A 16,557-nucleotide genomic window follows, 5' to 3' on the forward strand; every position below is an offset into this window, starting at 1 on the left:
AATAACGTATCAAAAGCAAGTAATCGTATGGTTTTATAGAGCAACACTGTTAAAATACACAATATACATAATCTGAACAATCATCTTATGTACATTATGTATTATAACAAATGTGCCTGTAGAGGGAGTCTGTTGTTGTTACACTTTACAGCAATCAAATCCTTCAAATTTTGGCCAAATTTTTACACAAGTAATACTACAGCCACTACAGCATCTTTAATACACTGATATATTCTCCTGTGTTGGCATACTGTAGGTTTATAAATTATTTATGTTACAAATTTGATGAAATGGTGCATATTGTGTTCCCAGAAAAACATTATTTTGGCTTATAAGCCAACTTAACTCACAGCATAAGTAGAGATGGAGTTTGAGACGCTCCACGCATGTAAATGATAAGCAGCAATTACAGTGAACGGAGCTGCTCTGAGACACACTTAACCTACACGCATGCAAATAATTTAATTTTAAACCTGCAGTGCATATATTTATTTAATTGAATCACAACCTTTGTGAATTCACAATGGCACTATGTTATAGTATGGTTTTGAAATGTTTTTAATACATCATGCAGCCTTACAAAACAGTCTAATAATGCGGTTCATGGATTCTTGTCTGTGGAATGTGCTACTTCTGGTATTTTGCCGGTTACTCGACACGGGTAAATTGCAATCAAGGTATTTAAAAAAAAAATAGAGTGCTCAAATTTAATCAAGGAATCATGACAGCCCTAAAGAAAGGTCTTTCATTCTTCAGGGGAAATAATGGTTCCACCTAGATGCAATGTAAGTAGTAACTTCATCTCTTCTACAGTTCTTTAGGAGATGTAAAAACAGACACAAATGAGGCAACTGTTTACATTTGTGCTGGTCAGTATGATGGGATCTCATCTAAAACAGAGAAGACACATGAGTTTACTGGGGTTAGTGAGTCGTACCGGTTTCTCCCCACACGGGCAGGTACTCGTCCTGCTGGATGTCCAGCATCAGCTCCAGGCCATTACCCATCCCTCCCTTCATAGTGACCAGCAGTGGCCGTCCGTCCTGTCCCGAGTTGAAGGTGTAGCATTTTCCATATCGTGTGAAGATCTGAAATAAACAGAGACAATTGTTTAGCAATGATGGATACATTTGTTGTCTGTTACACTTTTCTCACTCGTCAAAAGCAAGCAATAGACAGAATTGTGTTTAAAGATTGTCTAGTGATCACAGCCACATAAATTCATCACATGCTTGTCAATAAATGTGGAATTATTATAAATAAAAAGTCTAGTTATAAGTAATACAGTTGAGGTGTTCAACTTATAAAAGCCTTTTATTCATCTTAATTGCCAACTGAAGTATTCATTAAAGTTCAAAGGTACTTCACAACAGGAATGACTCAGTTGCACTTCCCGCTTTTAAGTCAGGTTTCAGGAAATGGTTTGATTAATTATAGAGCATCTCTAACTGAAGACGTAGTCTACTTTCGGGCAGAGGTGCTCATGCTGCCAGTCTTAATTGAAACTGAACTAATGGACATCTAATCAGATCACAGAGAGCAGGATATGGAGTGTGGGGCGTCTCAGAAACACAACCTCCCTGAGGGACCACCTGATTACCATCGTGGACAAATACGAGAAATTTTAGTTAGGAGAAAATGAAACGGCCACATCTTTAGAAAACATAGTAACAAAAGAAAATGGCAGCAGCTCTCCAGGGAATGAAATCAATGTGAAAGAAATGCAACGTGTTACAGACAGCTTTCTCTTTGAGATGGAAACCTCTCAAAGACATTGAAAGATGTGTCAGATATCAGTTTGTGTGTGATGAAATGCTGCAGACAGACAGATGAATGGTTGATTCAGCTAATGCACAGATGGAGCATTTTACACACCCTGGCGAGGACAAAAAAGAAAAAAAGAAAAAAAAGAAAAGAGATACAGATTCTCTTCTGAGTTTCTATGAGATTCTAGACATCTTTGGGTCAATGACTGACATTCTTCAAACATGCTTTAAAAAAATGCCAAAACTGACGCATTGCAATGAATCATACAGTAAAAGAGTCATGTTCAGAATTAGCGGCACAAGGCCCATTAACAAACAAACCCACAACACTTTTCTTTTTTTTAAATTAAATAAATAGTAAATGTATTTATTTGTGTTAATTCTATAACACTGTACACACGTACAAATCATATTTTATAGTGTCAGAATTATAATTAAGACAGAAATATATTCATAAACACATCTGTTGTAAAATTATGGTCATTTACAACAGTCATTCAACAAAACCAACGCTAGATCATTTTACCCAAATGAAAATTTGACAAGCAAAAGAAAACCAAATATTTAAGTTTGCAATGCATAAAATAAATACTTATTCATGATCAAAAACTCTAGCACTGTCCCAGTTGGGCAAGTGATAGTTCAGTTAAAGGGATAGTTCACCTAAAACTGAAAATTCGGTCAACATTTACTCATCCTCAAGTTGTTTGAAACCCGTATGAATTTCTTCTGTCTGCTGAGCACAAAATAATATATTTTGTAGAATATAGGTAACCAAATAGCTGATGGACCCCATTGACTTCCATAATATATATTTTTCCATACTATGGAAGTCAATGGGGTCCATTCAACTGTTTGTTTACCTATATTCTTCAAAATATCTTCTTTTGTGTTTAGCAGACGAAAGAAACTCATACAAGGTTTGGAACAACTTGAGGATGAGTAAATGATGACAGAATTTTAATTTTTGGATGATTATAGGCCATATCTCAAAAACGTGTGTGCTGCTTACCTAGACAGCATTTTGGGCAACAAACGAAGTAAAAGAATTGATTTGAACGTTCAAAAAGCACATATGATGCCCAAAAAGAACATCCACAAAAATGCTTTTAAAAGCTCTTGCCTCTTCCAAACAAACATGTTTAAATGCATCAGAGCAATTGTTCTCTTTTGCCATTACCGATAATAAGTGCTCCAGAGCTTCTTCAACATCTAAACTACTCCTGATGAGATAACAGCCTATGAAGCATTTAGCAAACATAAGCAAGGCTGTTGCCAAGACAAGTTGCTGTGGTAACAGTGGCAACACGAGTAGTTGGTTACGGCAGCGTTGACCTTGGGACCCAGGAGAGTCGATGCTAGTGGAAGTGTTGTGGAGTTTTTCTGAGAAACTTCACAATGAAGTTTCCTCAACAAGGCCGTCGGTCCATTGAGTGAGGATGCCTGCTCGGTATTTCAAAAGAATGTGCTTTGAAAATGTTCACAATAGCCAAAAGGCTTCACAAGCCGCTCTACAAGGAAAATGAGTCAGGAACACACTGTATGTGCCAGACTGGAGTATTTTTGAGTTATTTTGAGGATAGAAATTCACTAGTTTATTTGTCAGCATTCATAAAAGGCGAACTTAAATTACTTTATGTTAAGGGTTTGAACACATCACTAAACCCTAAATAAGAGCAACAGTACTGGTGATGCTTCACCAAAACAACACTACCAAATAAGTAATGAACTCAAACGGAGCTCTAAGGTGCGTTAAATTTTTAGTGTGAAAGCATCTTGTGTGTCTCTGTTGCTTTAATACAAGAGAACAGCCTCCACTGGGGATGAAGACATCAATAATACATTATCATTTCTGCCCTTTGTAACGGGACTTTATGAAAAATGAAACGGCTTTAAAACTTTCTGGACGCTGAGGGGAGGTTGAGGGAGCGAAACGCTCTGATCTCCCAGTAGGACGCTGTCAGTTGGCACACGCTGTTCAAAGACTCAGTTGACTGGAAGTGAATCACAGGGGAGGCGCGGAGAACTCACAGCCTTAATCAGCGGTTTCTTTGAAAATTAAATCTAGTCTGCGTAAAAAGCCATGAGTACTTTAAAATGCAATGAAGATGGTCACATCTTCTTACAGGATTCCCATACCTTAGTTAACTTCAAATTCAATGACCTTGCAAGGTCTTTCCAGGTCCAATACCCTCAAATTCAAGGACTTAATGTGGGGACACATTAGTTGTGTCCAACAACAAATGTTGAGGTACCATCGTAGTACTTTCATCCAAGCGTGAACGTCATGTCAACGTACAACACAAAGTACCTCACGCGGGAAACACTTAACGTGACGCTTAAGTGCGCCTAACTAACGTAAATCAAGCAAGCTAGTATGCATAGGCCACAAAGTTTTGGCGAAATCACACATTAGTGGACTGGAGGGAATAATATGATTTTTTTTTCCAGAAAACGTCTTGCACAAAATAAATTCAATCACTTTCAAGGACCTTTATCTATGCATGTTTATTTTCAAAAACTTTCCAGGGCCTTGAATATTTTTTTTTTCAGATTCACAAACTTTCAAGGATTTCAAGGACCCTTGGGAACCCTGTCCTTAACTCTTTCACTGCCAGCATTTTTTGAAATCATTTTCACAAAAATGTCAGGGCCCCCAAAATGTTGTATGAATAGCTGAATATGCGAAACACCAAAAGAAAGAACAGACCCTCTGCTTTTCAACTCAACACACACACACACACACACACACACACAAAACATTTTATTGTAGCTTCATGCATTCTTATTTCTATCAACTAAGTGGGTTAGTTCAAAGCAACATTTTGAGAAAAACTTTTTTTTTTTTGACAAAGACTACATCCAGATCGGATTCAGAATGATGATCAAAACACAGATGGAGTAGATCAAGTTCATCAACACCCCCAGAGCTTCACAGACTATCGCTCTTCCTGAGTCGACATTTTATTCAGTAACATTAAGACCGTTTGGATTTATATGCTGTTTAATGTTGATGATCACGTTATTTTGTGCATATGATTACATATGATAACGCTTGTTTCTGCTTCTTCGCCTGTGTTTTGATCAGGAGATTCAGTAATCTTTCAGAATATGTGTCATAGCACCCCCTACCATATAACAGTGAAAACACGGAAAGCCGGAAATGTCCGTCAATGGCGGGGAAAGATTTAAGAAGTGAATAAATGTTATGCAAGCTAATTCAAAAGAATTAACTTCTTTCCATAAGTGCCAATGTTGGGTCAATTGAGAAGATTTACCATAAATATTTTTCCGTCAGGACCACTATCGTCAAAGATGATTGACAATTAGCATTCAGTACTGATTGGCGGCACGGTTCTGTTCTGGTTAAGAAAGCATGTATAAGAGCAGGGAGCGCAGCGATAAGCCCCTTAGGGTGAACAAAACAGAACCAACAAAAATGACTGTGGTTGAAAGGGGGAGGTGGGGATGAAGGAGGGTACTTCGCTCCTGAGCAGATGAATGATACTGAATGGACCTTATAGGGATGTTGTGATAGGTGTTGTATTCCTATAGGTAGACGTGGATCAGCTGAGAGCTTGACTGATGTGACCTACGCTTGATTTGTCTGCAATGAAACTGTATTAATAAATTAAAACTGTATTTTGTACTATGTAAAACTGTATTAGGTATCATAAACTAACAACAAATGATACAGCATTTTTACAGCATTTATTCATTATTATTAATTAATTTGTTACATTTATATAGCGCTTTTCTAGGTACTCAAAGAGCTTTACATGGAAGGGGGGAATCTCCTCAACCACCACCAATGTGCAGCATCCACCTGGATGATGCGACGGCAGCCATATTGCGCCAGAACGCCCACCACACACCAGCTTACTGGTGGAGAGGAGACAGTGATGAAGCCAATCAGTATATGGGGATGATTAGGAGGCCATGATAGACAGTGGCCAAGGGGCAAATTTGGCCAGGATGCCGGGGTTACACCCCTATTCTTTTTTAAAGGACATCCTGGGATTTTTAATGACCACAGAGTCAGGACCTCAGTTTAACGTCTAATCCGAAGGACGGTATTAGTCACGGTATTAGGTATTAGTCACTACTGTACAACTTTTAATATTAATAAATAATAGTATTTGTATGAATTAATCAAGATTAACAAATTCTTAGTTCCCTTTCGTTGTCACTCCGAGTTACGTCGGATGACGACGAATGGGGTTTCGCTTAGAAATCCTATCATCTTCGAGTATTAAAACACGAGCCAATGGCAATGAAATGCCATGGGTCTGCGGAATTTGCATAGCGTAACTCCGCCCCATGCAGGGGGTATATAAGGAAGTGCGCGAGCAACATGCAGACTATGTTTTCGCTTCGGAGCCAAGTTCAGTACTTCACTCCACAAGCCTTTTGAGTGTCATCTCAAATCTCTTCGAGACGAGCGGCTCTTCAGTGTGTTGGTGTGACGGCGCTTCCAGCGAGATCGCATTTCCTGCTGCTGATTTGTGCAGTAATCTGCCGACAGTGAGTGTGTTTCTCCCTGGGTGCTTCAGCACTCTGCTGAGCTTTTCCACTCTCTAAAAGAGCTGCACGCGGCACGTCTTTTTCAAGACGGTTCGCCCGTGTATTTTCTGGATGTGTGTGCGCACTGTGCGGTCATCTGCCTAACGGTCGCGAGCGCTGTTTTGCGTGTTGGGCTTAATCACGCTTGGCAGCGCTCGTTGATGAGTCATGTTTTCATTGCGGGAACATGACCATCGCGATGTTTATAGATCAAGACTCAATGATCTCCATGTGAGTAGAGTCCCCTCTGCCACACCCCAATTTATCTCTTCCTCGAGAAGGGATACTTTGGCTGGTGGCCAGGGTGATCTGAGGGTTTGGTGTGGCACAACAACTGACGAGTCAATTCCTCGGGCCACACCCCCCTCCACATCGCAGACCATGCACTCACAGCATCACAAGGCGGGCTTGATTCCTCTGGAAATGAAGTTTCGACTGCGTTGCCTCCCACGGGAGTGCCATCGTTGCCGGGACCGATCCAGAGCTGTCAGCCATGCTTTCCCGGGCAGCTGAAAGCATCGGCTGGAGTGGCCCCGCCCTCCCCCCGAGCGCTGTAAGCTTCTCCCGGACGTGCATCAGGACACCTGCGCTGCGCGAAACTCCACGTGACTTTCGCGGCCCGCGGGTGTCCTCCGCCTTCGCTGCTTTCGATCGCACGGCGATCATGGTCTGTATGTTCCCTGTCACTATAGTGGCACGGTCATGCAGTGCTGTGTGTCGCCTGCGCCTTCGATGCAGTGCTGTCCCGGGAGTTCTGTCGAACCGGCCGCAGTGGAACGCTAGTCCTTCCCTGGCCAACCCTGGCAGAACGCGGAAATTCTAACCACGCCCCTATGCTGGGACGCTATGCCTCCCATGCCCGGCCTGGTTGTTCCGCCACGCACACTACTGACCTCGCTCTCGGGCGACATCGGTACCTGCGTGATCCTGGGTCAGGTGATGTCCACTATGTGGTCCAGACATGGGCTTAGCCAGGTTGATGTGGCAGGGTCTGAGAATTCATTTTCTCAGCTCCCCCATGTCCCAGGCTGAGCTCTTTGGCGGTGTGGCTTCGACCACCTGAAGCAGACTCGGGTCCGGCACCGATGGTCATCCATCCGTGCGGCCTCCTCAGTCTGCTTCCCGCCAAGCCCCCATCCATGCGGCTGCTCCCCTCTGGCCTGCAAACGGACCTGAGCAGGAGGAAGCCGCAGGAGGGCGGCGCTGCCCGTCTCCGCCCCTTAGACTGCCACGCCAGCCTAAGCAGCACCTTGAGGCGGGCTGCCTGGTCGGCGGGGTGGTTGAGGACTGCGCCCAACAGTCTTCGATCAATCCACAAGCAGACTGAGGCTTCTGCACTGACGGTCATCTGTCGGTGTGGTCTGCTTAGTCTGCTTCCCGCCGACGCCGCCTCCTTGCGGCTCCTCCCCTCGAGCCTTCACTGGCCTGAGCACAAGGGGGTCGCTGGAGGCTGGCACCGCCTGTCTCTGCCCCTTAGCCGGCTAACACCTGGCTGAGCAGCACAAAACCTGAGACAGGCAGCTTGGAGTTAGGGCTCAGTTCTTCAGGAGCTGGTAGCAGGACCACTCCTTCCCCCACTTGAGGGCTGGGTGAAGATCTCTACAAAAGAACTAATGCTCTTTCTCTGAGCCCCAAGAGGCTGTGGATGACAGCACGCGCCACCCACGGGCCACGCTCCTCTCATCCCCCTCTGTCGCCAGACCCCTGCCAGAGCACGCCCCCGTGGGACGCTGGTCCTCCCCTGGCCTCCTCTGGCAGGACGCGGTTTATGGCCGTGTCCCCGCACCGGGCCGCTATGCCACCCACGCCTGGGCCGGTCATTCCGCCTCGCTGCACCCCCGACGGTACGTCTGTGGTTCGAATAACCCCGCTGGCGCAGTTTCTGGAGGCCTGGCTAGAGCTTTCCGGACTGTCCCGCCGGGTCGGAGAACCATCAGGCTCGGCTACGTGATTCAGTTCGCGTGGTCTCCTCCCCACCTCAGGGGAATCCACTCACTATGGCCGGTGGCTATGCCCCTGTCATGAGAGCGGAGGTCGCTACCCTACTGGCGAAGGGTGCGATCGAGACTGTCCCTCCAGCCGAAATGAAGTCTGGGTTTTACAGCCCCTACTTTATTGTACCGAAGAATCCGGTGGGTTACGACCAATCCTGGACCTGCGCGTCTTGAACCGCTCCCTTCAAAAAAGAGGACGCCGTTCAAGTTGCTCACGGCCAAACGCATTTTCGAATGCGTGCGGCCGCAGGATTGGTTTGCAGCGATCGACCTGAAGGACGCCTACTCCCATGTCTCCATTTTTCCTCGACACAGACCGTTTCTACGGTTTGCTTTCGAGGGACAGGCATACAGTACGCGGTTCTCCCTTTCGGGCTAGCCCTGTCTCCTCGCGTCTTCACGAAGGTCGTCGAGGCAGCCCTTGTTCCCCTCCGGGAACACGGGGTTCGCATCCTGAACTATCTCGACGACTGGCTGATCCTAGCTCACTTTCGAGACCAGGTTTGCGAACACAGGGATCTTGTGCTCCGGCACCTAGCTCGTCTGGGCCTTCGGGTCAACTGGGAGAAGAGCAAACTCTGCCCAGTGCAGAGGATCTCTTTTCTCGGTATGGAAATCGACTCGGTCGCCATGTGCGCGCAGCTTACGAGCGAGCGCGCGCAGTCACTGCTGACTTGTCTTCGCCAGTTCGAGGGCAAGAGTGCGGTCCCACTGAAACTTTTTCAGAGGCTCCTGGGGCATATGGCATCCGCAGCCGCAGTAACGCCGCTCGGATTGCTTCATATGAGACCGCTTCAGCTGTGGCTTCGCGATCGAGTCCCGAGGTGGGCATGGCAACACGGCAAGCTCCGGGTCCCAGTGACTCCGGCCTGCCGTCAGACCTTCACCCCGTGGTCGAACCTCAGCTTTCTACGGGCCGGAGTGCCCTTAGAACGAGTTTCCCGGCATGTTGTTGTCACAACAGATGCCTCCACCACGGGCTGGGGCGCCATGTGCAATGGTCATGCTGCCGCGGGCTCCTGGACAGGACCCCAGCGCCTTTGGCATGTCAATTGCCTCGAGTTGCTGGCTGTACGTCTCGCCCTGCACCGTTTCCATGCGTTGCTCAGGGGTCAGCACGTACTAGTCCGATCAGACAATACCGCAACAGTAGCGTACATCAACCATCAAGGTGGTCTACGCTCCCGCCGTATGTCGCAACTCGCCCGCCACCTCCTTATATGGAGTCAGAAGCATCTGAGGTCGCTTCGAGCCATTTATATCCCGGGACACCTGAACCAGGCGGCCGACGAGCTGTCTCGAGTTCAGCCTCTCGCTGGAGAATGGCGACTCCATCCCCGGACGGTTCAGCTGATTTGGGATCAGTTCGCCGACGCACAGGTAGACCTGTTTGCCTCCCACGACTCGTCCCATTGCGACCTGTTTTATTCCCTGACCGAGGGCACGCTCGGCACGGATGCACTGGCGCACAGCTGGCCGAGGGGCCTACGCAAGTATGCGTTTCCCCCAGTGAGCCTTCTTGCGCGGACCCTGCGCAAGATCAGGGAGGACAAGGAGCAGGTTATATTGGTTGCCCCATACTGGCCCAGCCACACCTGGTTCTCAGAACTCATACTCTTTGCGACAGCACCTCCCTGGCCAATTCCTCTGAGGAAGGACCTCCTTTCTCAGGGACGGGGCACCCTTTGGCACCCTCGTCCCGGTCTTTGGAACCTCCATGTGTGGCTTCTGGACGGGACGAGGTAGGTTTGAGTACCCTACCACCAGCGGTGGTGGCTACCATCACTTCCGCTAGAGCATCGTCCACGAGACATGCCTATGCGTTGAAGTGGAACCTCTTCGTCAACTGGTGTTCTTCCACGAAATGCCCGATCAGTGTCGTGCTTTCCTTCCTGCAAGAAGGGTTGGAGCGAAGGCTGTCTCCCTCCACCCTGAAAGTGTATGTTGCCGCCATTGCCGCACATCACGATGCAGTTGAAGGTAAGTCTCTGGGGAAGCATGACCTGATCATCAGGTTCCTGAGGGGAGCGAGGAGACTAAATCCTCCTCGCCCTCCCCTCGTACCCTCTTGGGACCTCTCAGTGGTTCTGACTGCCCTGCAGAGTGCTCCATTTGAGCCTTTGCAATCGGTGGAGCTTAAGTTCCTGTCAATGAAGACAGCGCTCCTGGTTGCATTGGCCTCCATCAAGAGGGTAGGGGACCTGCAGGCATTTTCGGTTGACGAAGCGTGCCTGGAATTCGGGCCGGCTAACTCTCACGTGATCCTGAGACCCCGGCTTGGATATGTGCCCAAGGTTCCTACCACACCCTTTCGAGATCAGGTAGTGAACCTGCAAGCGCTGCCCTTGGAGGAGGCAGACCCAGCCTTGGCACTGCTCTGTCCAGTACGCGCCCTTCGTGCTTACGTAGACAGAACGCAGTGTTTCAGGACCTCAGACCAGCTCTTTGTCTGTTATGGTGGGAAGCTGAAGGGAAAGGCTCTCTCCAAACAAAGGTTGTCTCACTGGATAGTGGACGCCATTGCTTTGGCATACCAGCAGCAAGGTCGACCGTGCCCCCTTGGTGTGACGGCCCACTCCACTCGGAGTGTGGCCTCCTCTTGGGCTCTAGCGCATGGCGCCTCGCTAACAGACATCTGCAGAGCTGCAGGCTGGGCGACACCTAACACGTTTGCGAGATTTTACAATCTCCGAGTAGAGCCAGTTTCTTCTCATGTACTCGCTTCAACTAGCCGGTACTAGATTCTGCTCAGGTGTCTTCGCTTGCTCGCCATTCCTCTCCACGGACGGGATACGTGCGATATTCTCCTCAGGTGAGCTTCATAAGCCCTGAGTCTCCTCCAGCACTGACGACGTCAGCGCCAGAGTTATGCCACGGGCAGCTTTCGCGCTTGGCTAGGTGCCTCCATGTGCATGGTTCCCTTCGGTGACCCCCACATGTGTATTTCCACTGTAAGCCTCCTTGAGCATGTGTCTTTCCCTTGGCAAGCCACCTTGCCACCCCTGGGGTTGAAATATTCCACCTGCGGCTGGACACCCCAGTGTTACTCCGTATGCAGCCCTTCGGGGACATATGTGTATTCCAAGTCCCCCCCTTCGGGTTGGGCATGATTGCATATTTCCACCGGATATGCTTCCCAGTGTACCTTGGTATTCCTGTGTTAAGTAGGACTCCTTCGTCCGTGCTAGTTTCACGACAGGGAGCTCAGACTTACGCAGGGCACTGGTAGACAGTCGAGAGGTGGCGTGATTATACGGGAACCCCATTCGTCGTCATCCGACGTAACTCGGAGTGACAACGAAAGGGAACGTCTCGGTTACGTATGTAACCCTCGTTCCCTGAGTAGGGAACGGAGACGTTACGTCTCCCTGCCACTTCCGCTGTACCGCTGGAACGCCTGAGTTCAGTCTCGGCTCCTCAGCGAAGACATAGTCTGCATGTTGCTCGCGCACTTCCTTATATACCCCCTGCATGGGGCGGAGTTACGCTATGCAAATTCCGCAGACCCATGGCATTTCATTGCCATTGGCTCGTGTTTTAATACTCGAAGATGATAGGATTTCTAAGCGAAACCCCATTCGTCGTCATCCGACGTAACGTCTCCGTTCCCTACTCAGGGAACGAGGGTTACATACGTAACCGAGACGTTTTCTTGTTAGTCAACTATTGTTTTAACAAACATATTGTAAAATATTACTAATTTTATATATAGTTATATGCTTATAAGTAAATATACTTACTTTACACATGTACGTGTGTGTGTGTGTGTGTGTGTGTGTGTGTGTGTGTGTGTGTGTGTGTGTGTGAGAGAGAGAGAGAGAGAGAGAGAGAGAGAGAGAGAGAGAGAGAGAGAGAGAGAGAGAGAACTTATACATATAACAAAATGCATGTAAAAGGAAATATTGCACAAGGTGAAACATAATCTGTTCCATTTTAGGTGGCAGTATTTTAAGAACCACTCTAAAAACCCAACACATTTATCAACACAAAAGGAGGCAGAAACTATAAAAAAGTCTATCATGAAATATGAATTGTGAAAGAGTGATTTTGAAATTGCACATTGTTTTTTTATTGCACCCCGAGACACAAAAAACTCAAAACTATTAGTTATTTATTTAATGTTTCTTCCACATGCCTGCAACTCCACAAAGCAATTTCAGAATCCACCTTACGCAGCAGGGCCAGAAATAGAAGACGATACGTCACTATTAGCTTCCACTTCACCGTGATAGAAGTGAGACCGCTGAAGAAGACGCGGCTCCGGTGTCTCGCGAGTGTGACTGATATACCCATCAGTACTGATCAAGATCAGCGCAATGACAGTTGCGCCTTCTGAAATGAATAATTCACTGAGACCCAAATGGCACTGTGCCGCCCGCTCGAGGGCTGCCCGCGCACCATGGCGAGCTTCTAGCAAGCTAAAGCTGTTTGTCAGAGTTGTCAAAAGACTTTGATTGCAAAGCTTGCGTGTCTAATAAGCTGCACAACTCACTGTCCGTTTTGCCGCAGATGGTGGCTTCAGAAGTGCGATGGCTCTGCGCTTTCACAACGGATCAGATCAAGGCTGCTGAATCAGAAAACGACTCAATTATACAGTTACATTGATGCCAAAGTCAAGCTGTTGAACGTGGCACATGCTTTCCAAATCAGACAATCTTCAGTCATAAAATGTGGGCAGAATATGCAAACCACTCTATTGAACATGACAGTTTAACTTAGTATGGTTTTATGAACAAATTACACAAATCTGTTCTGCTCACATTGCATGAAATATAGTTTTGCCTCAAGAAAAGACCCAATTTTAAGCCCTTAATTAATGAAAATGATTAAATAACCATCTATGGCTGTCGTAATGCAAACAAATCCATCTTATGGCTTTAAAAGATTTTGAATATAGTGTAAAAGCCACATGGACTACTTTCATGGTGCATTTTGGGGTTTTGGAACCACATGAGGATGAGACAGAATTATTTTAAAGTATTCAGACTAAAGGTAAAGCTTCAAACTGAAGAGCCCTTGGTCTCCAGGTAGCTGTGTGAGGGTTTGATCTTAAAAGCTTAAGTGTTTGTTATGTTTGAGAGGTTAGTGTTCCTGGTCTGACAGCAATCAATACTGGCACAAAGATGGCCACAGGGTGTGCCTCAACTAAAGTTGGCCACAAAAATCAATACCGGCTCCTCTATTGACGGCTGTCGCACACATCGACAGCAGACTCAGTGATGTAATAGAGAGGTAATATGGCCAATTTAGGACCACCAGGCCTGCTAAAGGGGTTACGATTTATCTGTTAGAGGACTGCCTGTGGACAGAAACACAGGCTCCAATCTCTCAATGTCATCTCAGGTCAATCTCTCAGATAGGTCTCCACACTGGACTGCAACCTTTAGAGCCAAAGGCTCATTGATTCTCAATATGATTCAATCCACCTGCAGCACAGTAGCGGCTTTTCCCTTGAGATGTCCATCCTCATTTAAATCATCTCTCATTTGAAAAACTGAGGAATGCACAGCAAAATGTTTTCATATTAAAAATACAACTAGAGATACGTCAGAAAACATGAGGGTGAGAGAACAGTGTGAATGATTAATTAAAAGTATGTAATAATTTTTAGACACTTTGAGTAAAGTTTTTCACACCACTGTTCATCTTAAGGTATATACATCAATAATAAACAACTATTAATATTACATAACACAATATACAACATTACACAATGTTAATTCTTAACCCCCTTTAACCAATGAATTGTCATAACTTTGCCAGTTCTTTTGGTTGAGTAAAAATCAAAATGGCACTACCCAAACCTCTCACCGGTAAGGAAACATATGAATGGAACAAACCTAAGGCCCTGTTTACACCTAGTATTAAGATGTGTTTTGGTCGATTAAATCACGAAGGAGACATGGTGTTTTAATCCGTCTCTTTTGTCCACTTTCAACCACTTCAGTCCTGATTTCTTCGAGGAGAGGGTCTATGGACGGGTAAATGTATGGACTTTTTCAGATCTTTCGATCTTATGGATGAAACAAGCTCATTCAATTTACATATGGATGTGAAAGGTGACGACAGAAAAACAAACGGAGAGGATCAGCTTTAGTTTCTGCTCTGACAGACGCAAGACAAGCCGAACGCTGTGAGTGTGTGTTAGAAATCAGGAATGCTGAGAGAACATTGTGCTTGGTACGCTTTTCATCTTTAAACCAGACTTGGGTCTCCAGCTGACAAAGTTATCTGGCTAGTGCGCTTCCCATAATGTTCACACATTAGGTCAGTAGGCGGAAAGTAGACGTATTTTGTGGCTGTTTGAACGCATTCAACCACATGAGAGTTCACACTACGAAAGCAATCCAGTCTAATGTGTTTTCGATTACTCTGGAAATGGTCGAAATTGAACAAACTCAAAGCGTTTAGACCCCGTTTACACCTGTATTTAGCTTGTGATCAGATTGACGAAAACAATCCTTAATACCAGGTGTAAACAGGACCTAAAATCCATCACATCAGCTGACTCATCAAACTCACTTACAATCCCTTCTTACCAATAGTGTGCACTTAAAACAGAGCGCTGTTCTATTCTGTTTGAAAATACATTTTCCTTTACAGCGAGAAGAAATGCAGAGTGGTTGAGAACTGTGTTAGGATAATTACAGTTTACTTCAAGCTCGACTGGCGCTTCAATCTCAGACTCCAGTGTGCTGATAGTACAAGATAGATGCAATTTAAATGAAAGCGTATCTGTATAGACCCTTGAGACTGACTCATGCAGAGGTGCTGCAATTGAACTAGACAAAGTGACTCTGCTCATGTGTGAACAAGGGAAAGAAAAGTGGAATTTCAAAGCAAAAGTTTTGTCTACATGTAGACATTTAAAGTAGTGTGTGTGTGTGTGTGTGTGTGTATTATTGACTAAATAGAAACAAGCCCATAGGGAAAGTGGCCTTTTACCACAGCAGCTGCATTGATGCTGAACTACAAATCAAGTCAAAATGCTTCAAGCCTAACAGGCAAATGATTCATGCTGAACACCAGCATTTCCCCTAAAAAAATAATGCAAAATTGAAGTGTTAAAAAGTAACGAGCCGCATAAATCCAGTCATAATATCCCAAATACACACCTTGACTGTCTCCTCATTTTTTTCTTCTATAATCACGTACTTGCAATGCAATCATTATGCAGAATGAAGAATAAAGATATTCACAGGGCATTGCCCTCGTCAAAATGACGGATCATAATTTCTACAGCAAATACGACGTTCTGAATACATTTAGCTAAATTACGTGCGACCTGGACGCGAGGAGATTGCAGATAAGGCTCTTGGGATGCTGAGGGCCTCCTGATGCAATATATCAAGCATGATATCCCTGGAGTCACATTGTTAAATGTGTTCAACATGACACTAGAGCGGCATTGTATTTGTTTACTGACATAAATATAATTGCGCATATAAAGCGATCTTAAAACCAAGCAGTCACCTAGATAAATGGGGTCAAGACTGAGGCCACGTATACCATATGTTTAACTGTATACAGTGCAGAAAATAATGTATTTGCCTACTATTTTTAAAAGTAGCATGAGAGGAGAGAGTGCAATGATAAAATATTTCAAACATTGTCATGTGATCTTTTTATTTTGTGTGTTTAATCCAGTGAGCGACATTCATCTCTCAAAAATTAGTTAATTTCAATTTTGTGTAAAAACGTCTGAAACATCTGGCATGCTGACCAAATTGTGGAGATGTTTAAAATGCAGGTTACAGTTTAGGTTACACTTTATTTTAAGGTGTCATTGTTACAGTGTAATTATATATTTAAGTACTGAGTAATATTAAGCAACTACATGTACTTACTATAGGGTTGTGGGATTAGGATTTGGTTGCATGTGATTATGCATAATTTACTGTTATTACTATGGTAAGTACATGTAACATATGTAACAAGGACACTTTAAAATAAAGTGTTACCAAACTTTATTTTAAGGAGACAGTTACATGTTGCTACATGTACTTAGAGAAATAATAGTAAATTGTACATAATTACAAGTAACTAACCCTAAACCAAACTCTAACCATAACATAGTTATTATTACTCAGTACTTATTTGAGTAAGTACAATGTAACTGTCACCTTAAAATAAAGGGTTTCACTTTAATTTAAGGTGTTCTTGTTACAATGTAATTCGACATTTAAGTACTGAGTAATATCAATTAACTATGTAGCCTACTATAGGGTTAGGAT

General features: G+C 45.1%; 1 protein-coding gene across 4 annotated transcripts in view; it reads right to left on the reverse strand.

Annotated features, from left to right (window-relative positions):
- The window catches only part of asic1b (acid-sensing (proton-gated) ion channel 1b), a 220,704-nt gene that overhangs the window by 25,116 nt on the left and 179,031 nt on the right, over positions 1 to 16,557 (reverse strand). For all 4 annotated transcript variants that reach the window (XM_081384052.1, XM_081384054.1, XM_081384055.1 and 1 more), the window contains exon 3: positions 938 to 1,088. In XM_081384052.1, the coding sequence (XP_081240178.1) occupies positions 938 to 1,088 (151 nt within the window). The remainder of the gene's footprint in view (positions 1 to 937; positions 1,089 to 16,557) is intronic.

This window comes from Scardinius erythrophthalmus (genome assembly GCF_964197995.2).
Source record: "Scardinius erythrophthalmus genome assembly, chromosome: 14".
In the NCBI taxonomy this organism is placed as follows: Eukaryota; Metazoa; Chordata; class Actinopteri; order Cypriniformes; family Leuciscidae; genus Scardinius; species Scardinius erythrophthalmus.